We start from the raw sequence: 18,985 nt of genomic DNA, 5'->3' as shown, positions 1-18,985 counted from the left end.
AAAGCCCCCCAACGTGCCATGCTGACTGTGGGGTTTGCTGGGGGAAGCTCTCTCTGCACATCCCCAGCCATGGCCAGGGGTGCCTGGGCTCCCTTTGGAGCTGGGAGGGACGAGGATGAGGATGTGGGCATGATGTCAGCCTGCAGAAATAGCCTCTGGAGGGGTGCCAGGCCCCAGCTGGCACGGCTGAGGTTTGCTCTGGTGCTGTTCCTGCTCAAGTGCTCGGTTTTGCTGCCCATTCCTCACCTGGCTCCGTGGATCCGCGTCCCACCTAGCGCTGCCTCACTCATCCGTCGGGGCTTATTCACCCAAACCCCTGCTCCTCCTCTCCTTCCCAGCACTTTTTTTTGTCCTTTTGGATGTGTTGCTGCAGGAGAGGGAGGAGAGTGCGAACACTGTGTTCTATTTATCCACATACAAAACCTTGTCCGTGCCTGCCTGGGGCGTACCCAGAGCTGGCTCTGCGGGGCTCTGCCAGGCCAGGCCTCCGGGCACGGCTGCAGCACACAGGCGGAGCAGTGCCCGTTCCTGTGGAATTAAGGATCACATCCAGGATCAGCAGTGTCAGCTGTGACCTTGTCCCTGAGAGAGGAGCCAGCCTGGGCTGGCTGCCCGCGGCGCTGGAGCGGGAGCATCCTGCAGCACAGGGCTGGGGCTGTTCTCTGCAGGAATCGTGGGGGAACCAGTCTGGGGGTGGGAAATGCTGTGGAGGGGCATTCCAGGGGTGTCCAGCTCCCAGAAGGGCAGTGACAGGTCCCTGGGGAGGACTTGTCCCCCACCTGCTTTGCTGTGTGACCCATTTGTGCCTTCTGCCACCACGGGATGTGCAGAACCTCTGCTGTTTGGGGACTTGGATGAAATCCTCCGGGTCAAGGTCCATGGAGGAGCCCAGGGCAGCAGCTCCTCCTTTCAGGGTGCTGCCCACCTGGAAAATGCAGAGCTGAACCCCAGGGGAGCCCCAAGGCAGTGCCCAGGTCAGGTGGGATCAGTACAGGGGAGAGCAGCCCCTCTCTGGGGTGCAGGTTTGGCTCCTTCCATCCTCCTTCCTGCTCCTAGCGAGGAGCATCCCTGCAGCAGGGGCCGTTTTCCCTCACAGTGACCAGCTGGGATTGCCCTGGAGAGTTTTATCTTGGAGTGTTTGCAGGATCCAGCTGTGTTGGGATGTGACTTTCCCAGTAAGGTAATGCTGGAGGAAGTTTTTCTTGTAGCATATTTTGTTGAACTTTCATCTAAATAAGCCTCAGTGAGGCGGTGGTACTAAAGGTGCTCAGGGAGGTGGCAGATGTGTCACAGGCACTCCAAAACCACCCATTTTCTATTTCTTGTGGAGCTACTTCAGGAAATGACAGAAAAGCACTGGCAGCAGTTGGGATCATTTCACAGAACACCCTGCAAACAACATTAAGGTCAATGGTAGATATTTTATATATATATATGTATTTATATCTATCTGAGTGAGAGAGAGGATTTCTAACAGTTATTTTCTACAAATCTTCCCAAGAACAAAATGTTTTTATGAGTATGCATGAAGAATGAGTCAAAATAGAGCAGGCTGAAAATGTTTGCTGAATTTTGAGATGGATAAAATGCCCATCCTCTGCTCGCCCTCTCTCATACACTCATCCATAGACACATAAATATATCTGTAGGGGTTTGATGCCATCTCCCATCAGATCCCCACAGGAAGGCTCTCAAAACCTGGCCATTCATGGACTGAGCTGCAAAGGGCCTTGGCTTGCTCTGCCCAAGTCTGTCTGCAGTGCAGGTGGGCGCAGCTCACTCACCCTGACAAGGTAAAGCCCTCCCTGGTGCTTTACTTGCTCTTCCTAAGGCCCCAACCCCAGTGCCACCATCCTTCCCTCTGGGATTGCATCTCTGGAATGTCCCCCTGGGGCCGGGCGTCAGGAGCTGGGACTGGAGCATGAAAGGCTCTGTGGCAAAATTCAGATTGAATTAACTGCCAGAATAGTCCCTGGCAGCTGCTTCTGCACGCTTGGTAACCAGGGGCTGGTCAGCCCAGATCCTGGGAATTCTGAAATAAAGCCCCTTCTTGTGGAAGGAGGGGCTCTGCATGTGGCCAGATTGGTGCTTTCTTCTTCATATGGCAGCAGGACACGGGACAACGTTATTCAGCATCCCTCTCATATCCTAAGTGGTTGTGTGTGTGTATATCTATAAATATGTATATTTAAATACACCAAGCTGTATTTGAGTCCCATCTTGGCTCCGTTCCGTGCCTCCCTCTGACCCTGCCTGTCCTTGTCTCTGCTTTCCCATTCCCAGGGCTGAAGGCTTCTCTCCAGAGGCTGCAGCTGGAATATGTGGACGTGGTCTTTGCCAACCGGCCGGACAACAACACCCCCATGGAAGGTTGGTGCGAGCTGCAGTTAAACGTTTCAGCGTGCCTGATCCCGGCTTAAGGGCTTAGACTGAGGAGGGCAGGAGATGGAAAACAGTTTGTAATTAAATGTTCAGGTGGGGCAGTTTAAATATGAAATATCTCATTTATGGTGTCCTGTTCATGGAAGGTGTCCCTGCCCACAGCAGAGGGCTGGAATTAGATGTTATTTTAGGTTCCTCCCAGCCTATTCCAAGTTTCTATGTCTTCCCTGCCACGACATGAATTTGTATGTTTGGGAAGGAAATGGAAGTTTCCTTTATGTCTCAGGAGTGGCTTTAAGGTTTGGAGTCTTTCCTTTCCCTGATTCCTTCAGCTGGAGTGGATTTGTGTTTGGATTTAAGGCAGGTGTCCCTGTCAGATGGCTGCAGGAGCTGCCGTGGATGGTCCATGAGAATCAAACAGACCTGGAGCTCCATGTCAGGAATCCTGACACCCATTTCCTTGCTGTGCCACCCAGGGTGACCTGTGGGTGCCACCCAGTGCCAGCAGCTGCGGGTCAGGGACCAGCCTGGGATTTTAGGAGCAGTGCAGCTTCCTCAGGAGCTGTGGAGGTCGAGGAAGATGCCATGTTGTGTCTGAGAGGGAGGAGCGCCCTCTCTGCTCAGTCACTTGTCACTGAGCGGTGTGGATGGGTTTCCCGTGCCCACAGCACAGCTGATCCCGCGTTCCCAGCATTGCAGGCACCGCGGATCCCGCTGGCAGCGCCGGCCCTGGCAGCCAGGCACGGCTGTGGTGCTCGGTGAGGCTCGAGCAGGGTGAAAAAAGGGACATTTTTGTTATGAATGGCGTGGTGGAGATACTTCCCATGTTCTTCCTGCCTTTTTTATGGTTCACCTACTAAGCCACTTCCATCCCAGAGCATCTGCTGGGCCATCTGTCGGTGCTGTGCTGCCTTCCCGAGCCACTCCATCCCGGCTCAGCACCACACACGCCTCAGCTTCTCCCACAAGGGAGTCATGGAGCGGCTTGGCTTCGAAGGCACTTTTAAAGTTCATCTCATTCCAGCCCCCCTGCCATGGGCAGGGACAGCTTCCACCATCCCAGGCTGCTCCAAGCCCCGTCCAGCCTGGCCTGGGACGCTGCCAGGGATCCAGGGGCGGCCACTCCTGAAGGAGAACGTGACTTTAAAATGTTCCCTACTTGTGGCAGCACCTGTGGGCCCTGCTGGAGCAGCCAGCTTGTTGTGTGCAGGGGGGCACAACCAAATCAAAACCTGGCACGGTCCTGTTTGTTTTCCCTGCTTGCTGCTCGTGGGGTTTCTGCCCTGTCCCTCAGACTCCTCCCTCTGCTGCCAAGTGCCCATGGGCAGCAGCAGCAAGGAGCAGCTTTTACAGATCCTTCTCTGCTCCACCCCAGCCAGAGCAGATCCCTTCTCTCCCCAGCAGCAAGGAGCAGCTTTTACAGATCCTTCTCTGCTCCACCCCAGCCAGAGCAGATCCCTTCTCTCCCCAGGCTGTCCAGGCTCAGTTCCTCCCCTGGGGAACGGAGCAGACGAGCATTCCATGGGGATTTCTGTGCTGTCAGTGACTCAGGGCACCTGGCAAAGCTGCTTAACCTAAACCCCCGAAATGTATTTACTGTTCTTAAAGGCCTCAGAGCAAATTAAAACAGTTTTCCATTGTAAAAGCAATGGGTGTTGGAGTCAGGGAGCAGCTGGAGAGGAGCACCTTGGGAAGCTCGTTGCAGGTGGGTCTGGCCGTGTCCCCCACGCCCCGGAGCCGGGCTGGGATCTGCCAGGCAGGGGGGATGAGGGGTGAGGGGCTGCCCATCCTCACTGGGACCAGGTCAGCCGCGTGTGGGATGTCCCTGCCATCCTCTGCCACCACACAGTCCCCTCGGTCAGGGACGTTGGGGGACGGATGATGGGAAGGATCCGTCCTCTCCAGAATTCCCGTGTGTTTCGTGCCTTGTTACTCGGGCTGAAGATCTCATCCCCCAGCTGTGCAAGCAGATGCTTTTTCTTCATCCCAAGGGCCTTTTCCAGGAGTGCAGCTGGAAAGGAGGGTCCCTGGAGTCCCCTAGTGTGACCCCCATTGTCACAGTGCCAGGTGCCCACAGTGTATCCAGCACCCAGGCACAGCCCTGGCATGCAGGGAGGGAAGGTGACAGCGTTCCTACCAGGGAACCTTAAGCTACTTCAAAGTTATCATTACTATCATGCTGCCAGGGGCTGTTATTTGGGATTTGAAGCATTGATCTATATTTAAGAAAAAAAAATCTCCTGTTCTTAAGTGCTGCCTTTTGGGCATCCAGCTGGCAGGACAAGAGATCCGGGCGTGTGCTCTTCCCGAATCCCATCGCCGTCCCGGCTCTGTAAACGAAAGGAGATATATATATATATTTATATACATTTTCTGCATTGACTTGGGTGTTTTTTTTTTTTTTTTTTGAAAGGAGTAGAGGTGGGAGAAACGAAAACAACCACAGGCTGAGATGTGTAAGAGGCGTGTGACGAAATGTTTTTCAAAACTCTGAAATGGTGGCAGGGCAAAAATAGAAAACTAACCCAGGGAGAAGCTGCTGAGGAGAGAGGGAGGGAGGAAGGGAAGGATCACTTACAGGCTTAGACTGATGGTGGTAGGAAATGAAAAACAATTTTTAATTAAATATTCAGATGGGGAAGCTTGAAATAGCTCATCAGTTGTATCCTGGAGCCCTGGTCAGGTGGAAGGTGTCCCTGCCCATGGCAAGAGCTTGGCAGTAGGTGCTCTTTAAGGTCCTTTACCACCCCAACCAGTCTTTGATTCTATGTTTACCCTTCAGTGAAATGCATTTATATATTTTTGTGAGGAAATGGAAGTTTCCTTTACATCCCAGTGCTGGCTTTAATGCTGCCTGGGGTTTTTATTTCCTTTCCCTCATTCCCTCGGATAAAGTGGATTTGTGTTTGGGTTTAAGGCAGGTCTGTGTGTCAAACGAATCCCAGCCCTTCAGGTTATAAATGGAGCCTTCACTCTCAGAGCTGCCTGTCAGTGCCTGCAGAAGGATTCACAGCAACGCCCAGATTGGCACCGAACCCTCCTCGCTGCCGAGCTCCTGCTTTTGCCTTTCCAGAAGTAGGACGAGAATCCTGCCGGTGTGAAAGGCAGCGTGTCTCGATCTGCCTGGAGTCCCTATCCCAGTGGGAGCAGAGGGATTCTCTGGGCACTGCAGAGGGGTTCTCTGGGCACTGCAGAGGGGTTCTCTGGGCACTGCAGGCTCCAGGGCAGCCCCTCCAGAGGGGTTTGGGGTGGCCAGAGTTACAGGAGTCGGTGGGGAGTGTCAGGTCCTTGACTCTCCCATGGGAAGAGCACATGGACATGTGGCAGTGCCCGCTGACTACGAGGTGCCATGGGCAGCAGTGCCCCAGAACTGTTTTCTTTTGCTTCTCAGAGTGAGTTTAGCCCATTTTTCCCATTTTGTGGGCAGTGGCTGGGGTTGTGTCTGTGCTGCAGCCCTGTCAGAAATAGGCGTTTGTTACCACAGCCAGGGCAGTGGTTCTGGCTCGTGGCTGCTCCTGGGGATTGTGACACAGGGCAGGGATGGACGGGATATTGGTAAGGAATCCTTCCCTGTGAGGGTGGGCAGGCCCTGGCACAGGGTGCCCAGAGCAGCTGAGGCTGCCCCTGGATCCCTGGCAGTGCCCAAGGCCAGGTTGGACATTGGGGCTTGGAGCAGCCTGGGACAGTGGGAGGTGTCCCTGCCCATGGCAGGGGTGGCACAGATGGGGTTTAACATCCCTTCCAACCCAAACCAGCCTGGGATTTTTTTAAACTAAAGTGTGAGGGTTTTTCACCCCCAGGCAGGCAGGGCTGCTCAGCAGAGGTCTGAGGGATGAAATCCAAGATCCTGTCCTGGTGTGTGTAGCCTTGCAAGCTTCCATGCACTGCTGTGCTGAGTTTTGCAGAGGTGACACCAGAGGGTGACAGGGCCCTTGGTGGAGTGGGGTTCAATCACCCATTTTTGCAGGTTTGTCCCCAGTATTCCTGGTGAAAAGAAGCAGACCCAGACATGTGCTTTCAGGAAGCAAATTTTGAAATAAATAGAATTTATTTTGAAGTTTATTTTTCCACTGTGCTGCCCTCTTGTGTTCCGTTTCGAAAGATGTTCTCCTAAGGCTGTGGTAGGCAAGAGCCAGGTGGGAAAAGCACTTTTTAACCAGCTGCAGGGTCAATGTCTTGACGTTTGCACTGAAAATGCTTTTCCAGCCACACCTGGGCAGGAGAGCACAGCAGGAGCCGTGTTCAGGGCTCAGGGTTGTCAGCGTGTGTGGCGTTTGGAAGTGGATTTGGTGCTGGAAACGTGGCCTCTGGGCACTCCTCACACCCCTTGTTCTGCCTTCCTTCAGAAATCGTGCGGGCGATGACGCACGTGATAAACCAGGGCATGGCCATGTACTGGGGCACGTCCCGCTGGAGCGCCATGGAGATCATGGTAAGGGCTGGGATCATGGTAAGGGCTGGGATCATGGTAAGGGCTGCCATGGGGATCATGGTAAGGGCTGGGATCATGGTAAGGGCTGGGATCATGGTAAGGGCTGCCATGGGGATCATGGTAAGGGCTGGGATCATGGTAAGGGCTGGGATCATGGTAAGGGCTGCCATGGGGATCATGGTAAGGGCTGGGATCATGGTAAGGGCTGGGATCATGGTAAGGGCTGCCATGGGGATCATGGTAAGGGCTGGGATCATGGCAAGGGCTGGGATCATGGTAAGGGCTGCCATGGGGATCGTGGTAAGGGCTGCCATGGGAATCATGGTAAGGGCTGCCATGGGGTGATCATGGTAAGGGCTCACATGGGGATCGTGGTAAGGGCTGCCATGGGGTGATCATGGTAAGGGCTGCCATGGGGATCATGGTAAGGGCTCACATGGGGATCGTGGTAAGGGCTGCCATGGGAATCATGGTAAGGGCTGCCATGGGGTGATCATGGTAAGGGCTCACATGGGGATCGTGGTAAGGGCTGCCATGGGGTGATCATGGTAAGGGCTGCCATGGGGATCATGGTAAGGGCTCACATGGGGATCGTGGTAAGGGCTGCCATGGGAATCATGGTAAGGGCTGCCATGGGGTGATCGTGGTAAGGGCTCACATGGGGATCGTGGCAAGGGCTGCCATGGGGTGATCATGGTAAGGGCTGCCATGGGGATCATGGTAAGGGCTGCCATGGGGTGATCATGGTAAGGGCTCACATGGGGATCATGGCAAGGGCTGCCATGGGGATCATGGCAAGGGCTGCCATGGGGATCATGGCAAGGGCTGCCATGGGGTGATCATGGTAAGGGCTGCCATGGGGATCATGGTAAGGGCTGCCATGGGGATCATGGCAAGGGCTGCCATGGGGTGATCATGGTAAGGGCTGCCATGGGGTGATCATGGTAAGGGCTCACATGGGGATCGTGGTAAGGGCTGCCATGGGGTGATCGTGGTAAGGGCTCACATGGGGATCGTGGCAAGGGCTGCCATGGGGTGATCATGGTAAGGGCTGCCATGGGGATCATGGTAAGGGCTGCCATGGGGTGATCATGGTAAGGGCTCACATGGGGATCATGGCAAGGGCTGCCATGGGGATCATGGCAAGGGCTGCCATGGGGATCATGGCAAGGGCTGCCATGGGGTGATCATGGTAAGGGCTGCCATGGGGATCATGGTAAGGGCTGCCATGGGGATCATGGCAAGGGCTGCCATGGGGTGATCATGGTAAGGGCTGCCATGGGGTGATCATGGTAAGGGCTCACATGGGGATCGTGGTAAGGGCTCACATGGGGATCCCTGGGCACGCTGGGGTTTCACTCTGTCCAGTGCTTCCACCTCAAATAATATAGAAACCTGTCCCAGAATGAGCCCAATGCTAATTAGCAGAAGATGGGCTGATGTTTGGGGGTTTGGGTGGTTAATTTGGGTCTGTGTCATTCTGGTTTGACTGAAGTCAAGTCCTTCAGTTTGATGTCAGTGCTCATGGCCAACCTGGCCCATGGAAGGGGTCCCTGCCCATGGCAGGGGGTGGAATGAGACAGGCTTTAACGTCCCACACCAGGCTGTGGTTCCAGGAGATGCCAGGTTTGCAGCATCCTGATGGTCCCCGCTTCCCCTTGCCAAGGGACACCAAGACTTGCCTTGGCCATCTCCTGCACACTCAGAGAACATTGCCTGGTGCATCCTGCAGGATATTTTCATTTACTGAAGTGTTTCATCCATGGGTTTCTCCTCTGCAGGAAGCCTACTCCGTGGCCAGGCAGTTTAACATGATCCCACCCGTGTGCGAACAGGCCGAGTATCATCTGTTCCAAAGGGAGAAGGTGGAGGTGCAGCTGCCAGAATTGTATCACAAAATCGGTGAGTCTGAGCCTGCTGTGCCTTCTGGCTCGGGCATTCCCAGAAAGAAATGGACAGCAGGGTGACCTAGGGCTCCAGGTGGGACCAATGACAAAGCCACGTCTCTATGTAGTGACCTGAAAGAAAAACCAGCTTACTGTGCCTCTGATAAAGAAGTATTGCTTAATATCATATATTAATAAATAAAGTATATTAATAAACATATTAAGTATTAATTGTCTTGGCTGCTCCTTACTCTCTGAGATTCCTGTGGCCCATTAAGTAAAATAAATCCTTAATACCCTTAAGGGCATCAGTAGCATCTTCCTGGAACACCAACTGAGCGTTGCTGCCAGTGGCAACAGAAACAAGCTGCAATTGTTTGTTTTTGTTTTAGTTTTTAGCTGAAAGGCATATTTTTGCTACAAGTGTGATTTGCCCCACTCCCCTAAAATCCCCGCTTTCTGTTTCCTGTGCAGGGGTGGGAGCGATGACGTGGTCTCCCCTGGCCTGTGGGATCATCTCAGGGAAATACGGCAACGGGGTCCCTGAAAGCTCAAGGGCTTCACTCAAGGTATTTCTTGTGGATGTTTGAGTTGTGCTGCTTTTGTGAGGGCAGGAAAATAACAAAGGGGAAAGGGCTCCCTCGTGAGAAGGCCGGGCTGCGTATTGATGGATCAGCTCGGTTTCTCTGGCAACCACACTCCACAGAGCAGGAGAATCTGGGTTAGAACGAGCTCAGGCTCCCCACGCAGCGAGCTGAAGGCTGAGAGGGGTTTGGGGCAGGGTTGGGGCTGGAGCCAGGACTGGGGGCTGCACGTGGATGCTGGATGCTGGCACCACCCTGCACTGATGGGCATCACCGAGGAGGAGGCACGAGCCAGGGGCTCTGTGGCGCTCCAGGCCCCTTGCTGATGTTAATCCTGGAATCGTTAAGGTTGGAAAAGACCTCCAAGGTCACGGAGTCCAACCATGAATGGATGCAGCTGCTGCCACTTCAGCCCCCTGAACCACGAAGGTCAAACAGACTTGGACATCAATTTTCTGGGCACCAGCCTAGGGCATGGGGGTGCTCAGCCCCCCAGCATCCCCCCAGTGATCCCAGCATGCCTCCACAGAATCCCCCCTGAGACAATGGCAAGCCTACTGAAGACCCATGGGCTGCTGGGGGCTGCCCTCTCTAACAGGTTTGGGCATTCTGGTGTCACCACAGCTTGGTTTCTCCACAGTTATCCTGATTTTATTCTTATTGGGGGTTATGGGGTCCAAAAAGAAAACTGAGGAGATTCCAGGCTCTGGAGTGAGAATAAAATCAGAGAGCTGAGGACAATAGGAGACATTCTGGCCCTGCCCTAATTGCTTTGGGCAGCCCAGCTTTGTGTCACTCAGCCTCCGTGACCTTCTGGGTTGGACGTGGCTTTTCAAGTGCTATTTATATATTTATAGACTGTAATTATAAATTGCCCTAAACTTCCCATTTTGGAGGATGAAAGCTGACAGCCCGATGTGCTGTGATTGCTCTGCAGTGCTACCAGTGGCTGAAGGAGAAGATCATCAGCGAGGAGGGCAGGAAGCAGCAGGGGAAGCTGAAGGACCTGTCCCCCATCGCTGAGCGCCTCGGCTGCACGCTGCCACAGCTGGCTGTTGGTGGGTCCCTGCACAGCTCCAGGGCTGCTCCCGTCCCTCTTCAGGGGTCAGGGCTGGCTTGGGAAAGGCTAACACAGAAAAGGTGTTTTCTTTCCATCATGGTTTGGTCTGGGCCTGTAGCTAGAGATGTGCTTGCTATTTAAAATGTGTAAGTCATTATTTATCCTGGTTTGGTTTAGAAGGAACTTAAATCTCATCCAGTGCCACCCCCTGCCATGGACAGGGACACCTTCCAATAGCCCAGGTTGTTCCAAACCCCTCCAACCTGGCCTGGGACACTCCCAGCTTCTCTGGGTAACAATTACTTAAAGCAGGATTGCTTCCAGCAGCAGCAGCAGGCTGTGACTGCAGGGTCTGAGTATCTTGGGCATCCCCAGGGCTCCCACCTCCCTGATTGCCTGGACACTGCCTCCCCCGATGAAGCCATCACCTTTGGGGTGCTGGGCTGGCAGACAAGAGAGTGCTGTGCAAAATGGGTTTTGGAGTTTTTTTCTAATAATTATCTTTATGCTGCTGAGAGCTGAGGCTGGAAAATACCAGGTGTCTGTCAGAAAGGTGATCTCTGGCTCCACAGCCCAGCAGTGAATCTTTGTGATTCGTGATCGGGAACAACCAAACCCCACAACGGTGAGAAGCGCTGGGGCAGGCACCAGGCTCAGGTGGGATCCTGGAAGGTCTGTGGGGTTTGTTATCTGATCCCTGCATCTTCCTCCTGGTAGGTGAGAGGAGCAAAGCTGAGACAGATAATGTGATTATTTCCAAGCAGAGACAGAGGCTCTGTCAAACAGTGGGGTCTGGAGCGAGGCTGTGTTGTTCCACCTCTGTTCCTGACCCCGCTGTGCCTTTATTCCCAGCATGGTGCCTGAGGAACGAGGGGGTGAGCTCTGTCCTTCTGGGATCCTCCAACCCCGAGCAGCTGATCGAGAACCTCGGAGCCATACAGGTGAGTGCAGGGGGGGTGGCACCTCCGTGGAGGGGGTGAGCCCTGCTCAGCTCCCTGGGGGACAGCACCAGACCTCAGCACCCTCCTTCCCTCAATAGTGGGAGCACTTGGGATTTTGTCTCCCAGCTCTGTTCGTGCCCCTTCATCAGGCACATCTCTGGTGTCACCATGACTTGGCACCTCTTGGGGTCATTGCAGACAAATCCAGTGACACCAGGGTGGCATCAGCAGCTTTCATGTATCTGAAAATGCAGGTGATTCCAGGCCATGTTGTGACAGAGTCTGTGCTGTCACATGTCACCTGCACTCCCTTTATTATTCCCTGTGGTTTTTCACAACCAGAGCTTCCTCTGCTGTCCTTGCCACCAGCTCGTGTCCCACTGCAACCAAGCAATATTCCACACAGAAAGCTGAGAGGCTTTGCTGTGATTCTCTCACTGAGTAAAGACACTCCAGTGTTTTTTCCTTCAAGGGAGAAAGTTATTAGGTGAATGTTTAATATCTGTCACACAAAAACCCCAGAGGAAATGTACTTTGATAAAATCGAGGTTTCATTTTGGAATGATCTCGATTAAACATCGCTTTCTTCCACCCCAGGTCCTTCCAAAGATGACATCCCATATTGTAAATGAAATAGATAATATCCTGGGCAACAAGCCCTACAGCAAGAAGGACTACAGATCCTAATGCAATGCATGAGTTTCCTGGACTGCATGGTTTAGAAGTGCTCTGTACTCCAGTACAGCCCCGAATTACTCTCATGAGAACCATTCAGCACTTGCTGCTCGGTGTCTACTGTCACTGGATCCTTCGAGATGTGTGCTCTTGCTACTACTCTGCAGTGAATTTAAAAGCACAGTTGATCTCTCTTCTAACCAAGAATAACCTTGTATTTTCTTACCTTCTTGACCGAGTTCATTAATTTTTACTTTACTCTTTGCACCTCATGCTTGTGCTGTGACAAACACTTGTAAAGCAAAAAAAGACATAATTTATAACCTTCAGGTACTTGGTAATTAAAGAAGGATGTACAGATCTATTTTTTCAATGAAGAAAAGCCAGATACAACTTCAGGTTTTAATAAAACCATGTTTGGGAAATCTCAACCATAAAGTTTCTTCAGGTTAACAGATGGAAGGGGCAAGCTCAAACTCTGCTTTTTTACGTTGAATATAAGCTCTAGGATTTCTTTGTAGTTGAATAAAGGCTGTAAGACAGAGAACTAGTTAGGAATTAAGATAGTTCAGCTCCTAATTACGCAGCTCTTGCAGCTGTGGAGTGCTCCTGGGCAGTGTCAGGAAGCCCAAACACGCATGTCAGGTTACTGAACACAACAGCTCTGCGAAGCTCTACTTCTCCATAAACCTTAAACCAAGAAAGCCATGATTAAATACTGGGTTTTGCATCTATAGAAACCTGCCTCTACTTCTGCCTGCTTGTAGACAGAGCTACTGCAAATTTCAATATTCAGGAGCTTTTAAGGATATAGATACTATAAATATATATAATATATAGCTGCTGAGAGCTGCAGGAACAATCAGGTACGTACTTCAAAAGGCTACACCTGCTTTCACCTGGTTTGGAACCAGGGATAAGTAAGTGCACAGACACATTTTAAACAGATTTTTGTGAGCATTTACAGGAGTTGACAGGAAGAATTTCCATCTTAATTTGCCCAGCTCAAGACTCACGTTGTATCTTCCCATGGATTTGCTCTGCACCATGCTCCTATGATTTCAGTCTGTATTTCTCCCATCCCTGCTGGGATACAGCTCTGTACAGTATTTGTAGGACCCTTGTACTCCCCTCCCCCCCTGCAGCGCTCACCTGGGCCGGTTGAGCAGCTCCCCACACCCGAGTGGTCTCCTCCTGTATTTGAAGCTGTGGTGTGTGTACATGACTCCTGCTGTACATGAGAAATGCAGTCTGACTGGAATTCTGCTTGGACACAATAAAAGCATTTTGTGCATCTACCCTGAGAGCTGCAGACCTGTTACTGACACCAGAGCTGCTCTGGGCCAGCAGGGGTTTCTGCTGAGGATGGGGGGTGTTGTTCCCCAGGGCAGCATTCCAGCTGTGCCCAGGAGGGGCGAGGGCCGGTGCCGAGGCAGCAGGGACAGGAGGGAGCTGGGCTGGCTCTCTCCTGGGACAAGGTGCTGCTGGAAGTGTCCCCAAGGAGCACACACATCCTAGATAAGGTCTGTCCTGGCCTGAAGCTGAGGGGGGCAGGGTTGGATGGGAGATTGGGAAGGAATTGTTCCCTGGGAGGGTGGGCAGGCCCTGGCACAGGGTGCCCAGAGCAGCTGGGGCTGCCCCTGGATCCCTGGCAGTGCCCAGGGCCAGGATGGACATTGGGGCTTGGAGCAGCCTGGGACAGTGGGAGGTGTCCCTGCCCATGGCAGGGGTGGCATTGGTGGGCTTTAAGGTCCCTTCCAAGCCAAACTATTCTGTGATTTGGCCTGAAATAAACCCAGTGCAGCTGTCCCCAGCCTCTTCAAGGTGACACTGGCCAGTCACAGCCAGCTGAGGAGGAGCCCACCTTCCCCTGCCCTGGGAACACCCCATGCTGCATTACCATTAGCTATTGTTAACTTTTACAAAGGCTTCAACCATTACACAGTTAACAGCTTTATTAATTTAATATAATTATCCTCCCAGTAGCAGACTAATTCCTTTTCCTCCCTCTGGAGGTACAATTTAATGTTCTCTCTTCCCCTTCTCATGTACTTGGGAATCCAAGAATGTGTTAAAACTAGATCAATTCCCAACTTTTTCTTTAACAGAGGAGATGGCATTGTCCCTTACTTGGAGCAAGAGCTTCAGATTCTGAGGGCAGTGTGGGGCCAAGCAGCAGCCCAGCTTTAGCTTAACCCTCAGCATTAGACAAGAGAAATATCGTTTAGTATGTTATATTGAATTTTTTATTTATAATTGCAGCTTGCAGTGGGGATTGCAAAGGAAAAACCAAACGTCACCTCCAAAGAAATAAAAACAACTGAAAAAGTGAACAAAAATCCAAATGCCAACCAAAAAAAGCCCTGAACTTTTCTGTGAAGGCTCAAGATTACTTTTTTTGCAGAACACAACCCACCCCACCCACCCACCTGCTTTTGTTTCAGGCTGTCAGTGCTCAATGTTCCCTCTCCAGGAAAATTCTGACACTCACTAAGCTCCAGGCCTCAGCAACTGTCAATACCAAAAAAAGCCCTAAAAGAAGATGAAAAGCAGTTAATAAAAGACTCAGTGAGCTGACAGTAATGGCAGAAGAAAGTGCTGCTTCCAAGCACTGCTCCAGACAGCAGATTTTCTGCAAAATACACCTGCTAGAGCCCTGCCAGGGCAGGCTGAGCCTCCCAACCCTGCCAGCAAAGTGAGTATAGCATGGGCCGTTCAAGGGTGTGAATTTCAGCCCTGGGGGTTCTGAGAGGAACACAGGAAAAACAGCAACATCCAAGTCCTGCTGCTTGCAGAGGAGCCAGCCTGGCTTTGTGTTGGGCTCTGGCTGTTTACAGATGGGTTTGTTAAAAATCTGCTTCATGTGTGCTAAGAGCCTAAAATCCATCAGTTATATCCCTTATAAGAAGTGAGGCCAAGGAAGGTGAAGCTGTCCAAGGCAGGCAGCAGCACTGTGCAAATGTCTCCTTCCAGTGGTGAACAGTCAGGCAGAAGGGATAAAGAGAAATCCATGCATTTTGAGAGAAAACAGTTAATTTAAAGAGTATTAAATGACCAGAAGTACTTGAATTTGTCAGAAATAGAGCCATTACTGTCTCCTGGTCTTCAGATTCTCCATTTTCCTCTACTGTCCATTAATCCTATTGAAGCCAAGATTAGCAGAGTAATTGTTACATTAAATCTGATTATAAACTTTCTCTTTCTTCCCTCTTCAGGATCCCAAGTCTGTCATGGCAGGATCTGTAACTGGAATTCCATTAATATCAGTAGAATTTGGCATTTAAGTGAACAGCTGCTCCAGTGATAGCCAGAAAAGAAGGCACAGGATTGTCTGATAAACCCGTTATTAAAAGCCAGCTAAAGCATTTTTCTTGAGCTGTGCAGGGAAACTGGCAGGGTTTTTAATTTATTTACCACTTTGAAGATGAATGAAAAAAATAAGTACATTCAAACCACTTCAAAAGTGTTTTTCTAAGAGATTTAGGTTTTGTCCTGACTCCAAGTTACTCAAAAATGAGGAGTGCTTCTAATGAATACAGTACCTCTGTTAGCTTGTACAAGTCTCCTCTCTTCTGGAAGCAGAAAGAGTTGACAAACCCAGATATGAAAATCCCCATTTTTTAAAAAACGAAGAATGAAAATACATGGAATTAAATGGCAAAAAAAGCTCCTTTTTATTACAACTTTTCAAGTTACAATGATAAAGGGATTGTCTCGTCTATGCCCAGTGAGTTTGGCTGAGGCCAGTCACCGAACTGCCAGGGGAATTCTGCTCCAGGCTGCAGGTACAGCTGTGTGAGCAGAGTCCCAGGGTGGAGCTGCAGCACCATCACTCCTCTGTGGTGATGTCTGCTCACAGCTCACACCCCATTCCCTCTCCTCGCTAAGTAAAAAAAAACCTGAATAACTCCAATATCGAATACCATGTAAAGATACCAAAAGTAAATATAATTCAACCAGTTTGGGTTCAAACCCTCCCCACATTTTCCTCATGCTAAAAGAAAAAATATTCCTATTCCACCCTTAGACATTTTCATGGCAGTTGAAGCCTCTCACAGGAAGAAACTGCTGTGGGTTTTCTGTCTACTTGGATCCTGTGGACAGCAGAGCAATGAGTCCTGAGGAAGCACTGATAGAAAGGATGTAGTTTCTGTAGGGAACAGGTTAAGGAATTGTCAAGATACTTCTTTGGTACAGAACACTGAGTAGGAGTTTTATGAAAAGGAAGGAATGGAAATGGTCTTTCTCTGTAGTTTTAAAACTGAACTATTGCAACATGCAACAGCTCACAATCAGGGCATGAAGTCACCTGCAGAATTAAGACACCTGTAAAGTTAAGCCTGTTCTCTCACAAGTTTTATAAATACAGCTTTTGAATTAACGGCCCTGTTGGCAATGCTAATTTCCTTCAGGAAATTTTAGTTGTGAAGTTACTGAAACTAAAGCATCCAGTCAGGTAAGAGCTCCAGGCAACCAACACTGACACAGCGTTTCTGCAGGAAACTGAGCTGTGTCCTCACTCCAGAGTCACAATGGGAATGGCAAAGCCAGGAGAATTTCTGTATATTGTCCAAGTAATATCCTAGGAACATCTCACGTCACATTTATGTGATTGGGAGACTTTTTTTTGGTAGACTCTTCTTTTTGTTACAACATTCTAAGCTGATGCACTACAATGAGCTGCACTGACCAACAGAGGAATGCCACAGCCCACAGGACAACTACAGCTAGTAGTGACAACTAAAAGGAGTGGGGCTGTGGGGGTTTTGGTGTGGGGATAAAGGATACACAGTGGGGTTGAAGTTCTTCAGCACAAAGAAGGAAGCAATGATGACCAGGACCAGAAAGAGGGTGTTGTTGTAGAAGATGGAGAAAGTTGTTGCTTCATAGTCTGCAACCTCATTTTTCTTCCACAGAATCCTAGGAGCAAGTGGAGATAAAATTTCTAATATATTCAAATCAATGGATACCACAGAATGCTGGAATGGTTTGGGTTGGGAGGAACCTTAAAGCCCAATCCCATTCCACCCCTGCTATGGGCAGGGACACCTTCCCCTATCGCAGGCTGCTCCAAGCCCTGTCCAAGCTGGCTGTGGACACTGCCAGGGATCCAGGACATGTCCTGGCACACCCACACTCTGAAGTGTGCAGTACTTCTCCTAGAAGACAGAGGGTTTGGCTCCAAAGCTCCCACCCCGCAGAGTCCCAATGGGGATCCCCTCTAACACCAAGTGCATCTGAGACCTTCCCCTAACAACTCGCCTCAAAAAGGCCTGAAGCTGAACCAAGAGCTACACTGCAGCTTCTGCTCACCAGAATACAGAAAAAGCAGTGCCAAGCACAGTCCCTACTACCCCACTCAGAGCCTTGAAGAAGACATTTAAGGCAGTGCTACAACAACGGAGAGAAGGAAGAGGACAGAGAGATCACCTTTCATCCTTCTCCTTGCGGGACATCTTCCTGTTGTCCGCCTCGGACAGCTTGCGAGTCACCTCTTTGGAAACAGCATCTTCTCTTTTCTGGGCTACTCTGTAAGTAACACCACTCATGTCACACTTCAGAAACGTAAAAACCCCACAACCCAACCCTGATATTACAGGAAGTTGTATTTACAGTAAATAAATAATAAATTTAAAAAATATATAAAAAAATAATAAAACTTAGCCAATACATAAGTTCTGTCAAGGTGAAGGAACGACAAGAAATAATAACAACAAGCACTAACAGTAATATAACTTACATATAGTAATATAATTCATAATTGAAACATAATTTGTGGTAATACCCCCTGAGCATGAAGGTGGATTTGCTGTATTACCGTACTCTTAGCTGACAAGATTTGATTATAATTACAAGAGAACAACAGAAACTAATTAGGAGATACTTCTGTGCAAAGTAATTTTTGGAGTAACATTTCAGGCATTCTTATTAATAAAAAATTACAGTAGTAAATTCTGGTTTTGTTAAATTATTAAATGATAAATTCAAACAAGCTCCAAACTTACTTGTGTTTGAGGACAAACTTGACGTTTTTATATGCAAAAGCCACAAGATAGGTACTGATGAGGGTCATGACGCTGTACAGGACTGCAGACTGAACAAGATCCATATGCCATATTCTCCAATAAAGCCCTTAAAAAAAGGAAGAATGGTATTTGAAGCGATTTCTCTCCAAGAAAAACACCCCTTTACTGGAGACCCATACTGAGATCTGAGCTCCGTAATTCCGCATTGCCTCTGCCAGACCAAAGCCAACTCCTCCAAAATCACCTGCGGGGCTTTCAACTGCATGGAAGGTACTCTGGAACGGGGAAATGAGCTTTGCGCGTGGCTGAAAGGGGCTTTGTGAGAGCACCGCGGCGCTGCTCCGGTGACACGTCAGTGCTGCCCCAGCGGCCGGGGACCGGCACCGCTGCCGGGCGGGACCCGACACGGCCGGAGCCAGGATCCCACAGGGCTCAGAACCAGGATCCCACAGGGCTCCGATCCAGGATCCCACACGGCTCCGATCCAGGATCCCACAGGGCTCCGATCCAGGACAGCCCCGCCTGCGGTGGGCTCGGAGCCGGGCGCGGCGCAGCAGCCCCGGGATCCGCCGCGGGCAGCGGGACAGAGCCCGCGGTGGGCGGTGGGGAGTCCTGATCCCCTCAGGGGCTGCTGATCCCCCTCTTCCAGGGTATTCCCCCCCCCCCCCAGGGTTGCCGATCCCCCTCTCCCAGGATCTCCCCTCAGGACACGCCGCCCGCCCTCGCCCGCTCACAGATGGGGATGGCGGAGACGATGAAGGCGTTGCCGAAGAAGAGCGCGGAGGACTTGGCCGAGAGGTTGCGGCTGAAGTCCTGCAGCAGCAGATCCTCCTCGGACTGCTGCCGGCCGCCGGGGCCGCCCTTGGGAGCCATGGCGGGACAAGGCAGCGTCAGCGCGGGCCGAGCGGCTCCGGGTCAGGCGCCACGGGGCGGGGCGGGCCCGGCCGGCCGGGAGCGCTTCCGGAGCGCGGCCCTCCCTCAGCCCGGCCCCGAGCCCGG

General features: G+C 51.2%; 2 protein-coding genes across 4 annotated transcripts in view; one reads left to right on the top strand and one right to left on the bottom strand.

Moving 5' to 3' along the window:
- The window catches only part of KCNAB1 (potassium voltage-gated channel subfamily A member regulatory beta subunit 1), a 61,880-nt gene extending 48,621 nt beyond the window's left edge, over window positions 1–13,259 (top strand). For all 3 annotated transcript variants that reach the window (XM_032119807.1, XM_032119808.1, XM_032119809.1), the window contains exons 8-14: window positions 2,284–2,370; window positions 6,729–6,814; window positions 8,596–8,716; window positions 9,175–9,269; window positions 10,222–10,342; window positions 11,197–11,285; window positions 11,883–13,259. In XM_032119807.1, the coding sequence (XP_031975698.1) occupies window positions 2,284–2,370; window positions 6,729–6,814; window positions 8,596–8,716; window positions 9,175–9,269; window positions 10,222–10,342; window positions 11,197–11,285; window positions 11,883–11,972 (689 nt within the window). In that variant the 3' untranslated portion in view covers window positions 11,973–13,259. The remainder of the gene's footprint in view (window positions 1–2,283; window positions 2,371–6,728; window positions 6,815–8,595; window positions 8,717–9,174; window positions 9,270–10,221; window positions 10,343–11,196; window positions 11,286–11,882) is intronic.
- A 2,351-nt stretch (window positions 13,260–15,610) lies between these two features.
- On the bottom strand, window positions 15,611–18,966 carry SSR3 (signal sequence receptor subunit 3). The gene is made up of 5 exons (XM_032119585.1): window positions 18,721–18,966; window positions 17,966–18,092; window positions 17,391–17,489; window positions 16,749–16,880; window positions 15,611–16,110 (listed from the first exon to the last, which is right to left on the bottom strand). The coding sequence occupies exons 1-5, from the start codon at window positions 18,857–18,859 to the stop codon at window positions 16,044–16,046; spliced, it is 564 nt and encodes a 187-aa protein (XP_031975476.1). The 5' UTR covers window positions 18,860–18,966; the 3' UTR covers window positions 15,611–16,043.
- Between the last annotated feature and the right edge of the window lie 19 nt (window positions 18,967–18,985).

The sequence above is a fragment of the Corvus moneduloides genome, chromosome 10 (genome assembly GCF_009650955.1).
Source record: "Corvus moneduloides isolate bCorMon1 chromosome 10, bCorMon1.pri, whole genome shotgun sequence".
Lineage (NCBI taxonomy): Eukaryota > Metazoa > Chordata > Aves > Passeriformes > Corvidae > Corvus > Corvus moneduloides.
The sequence above is the reverse complement of the archived record's forward strand: the minus strand, read 5'-3'. Positions and strand labels throughout refer to the sequence as shown.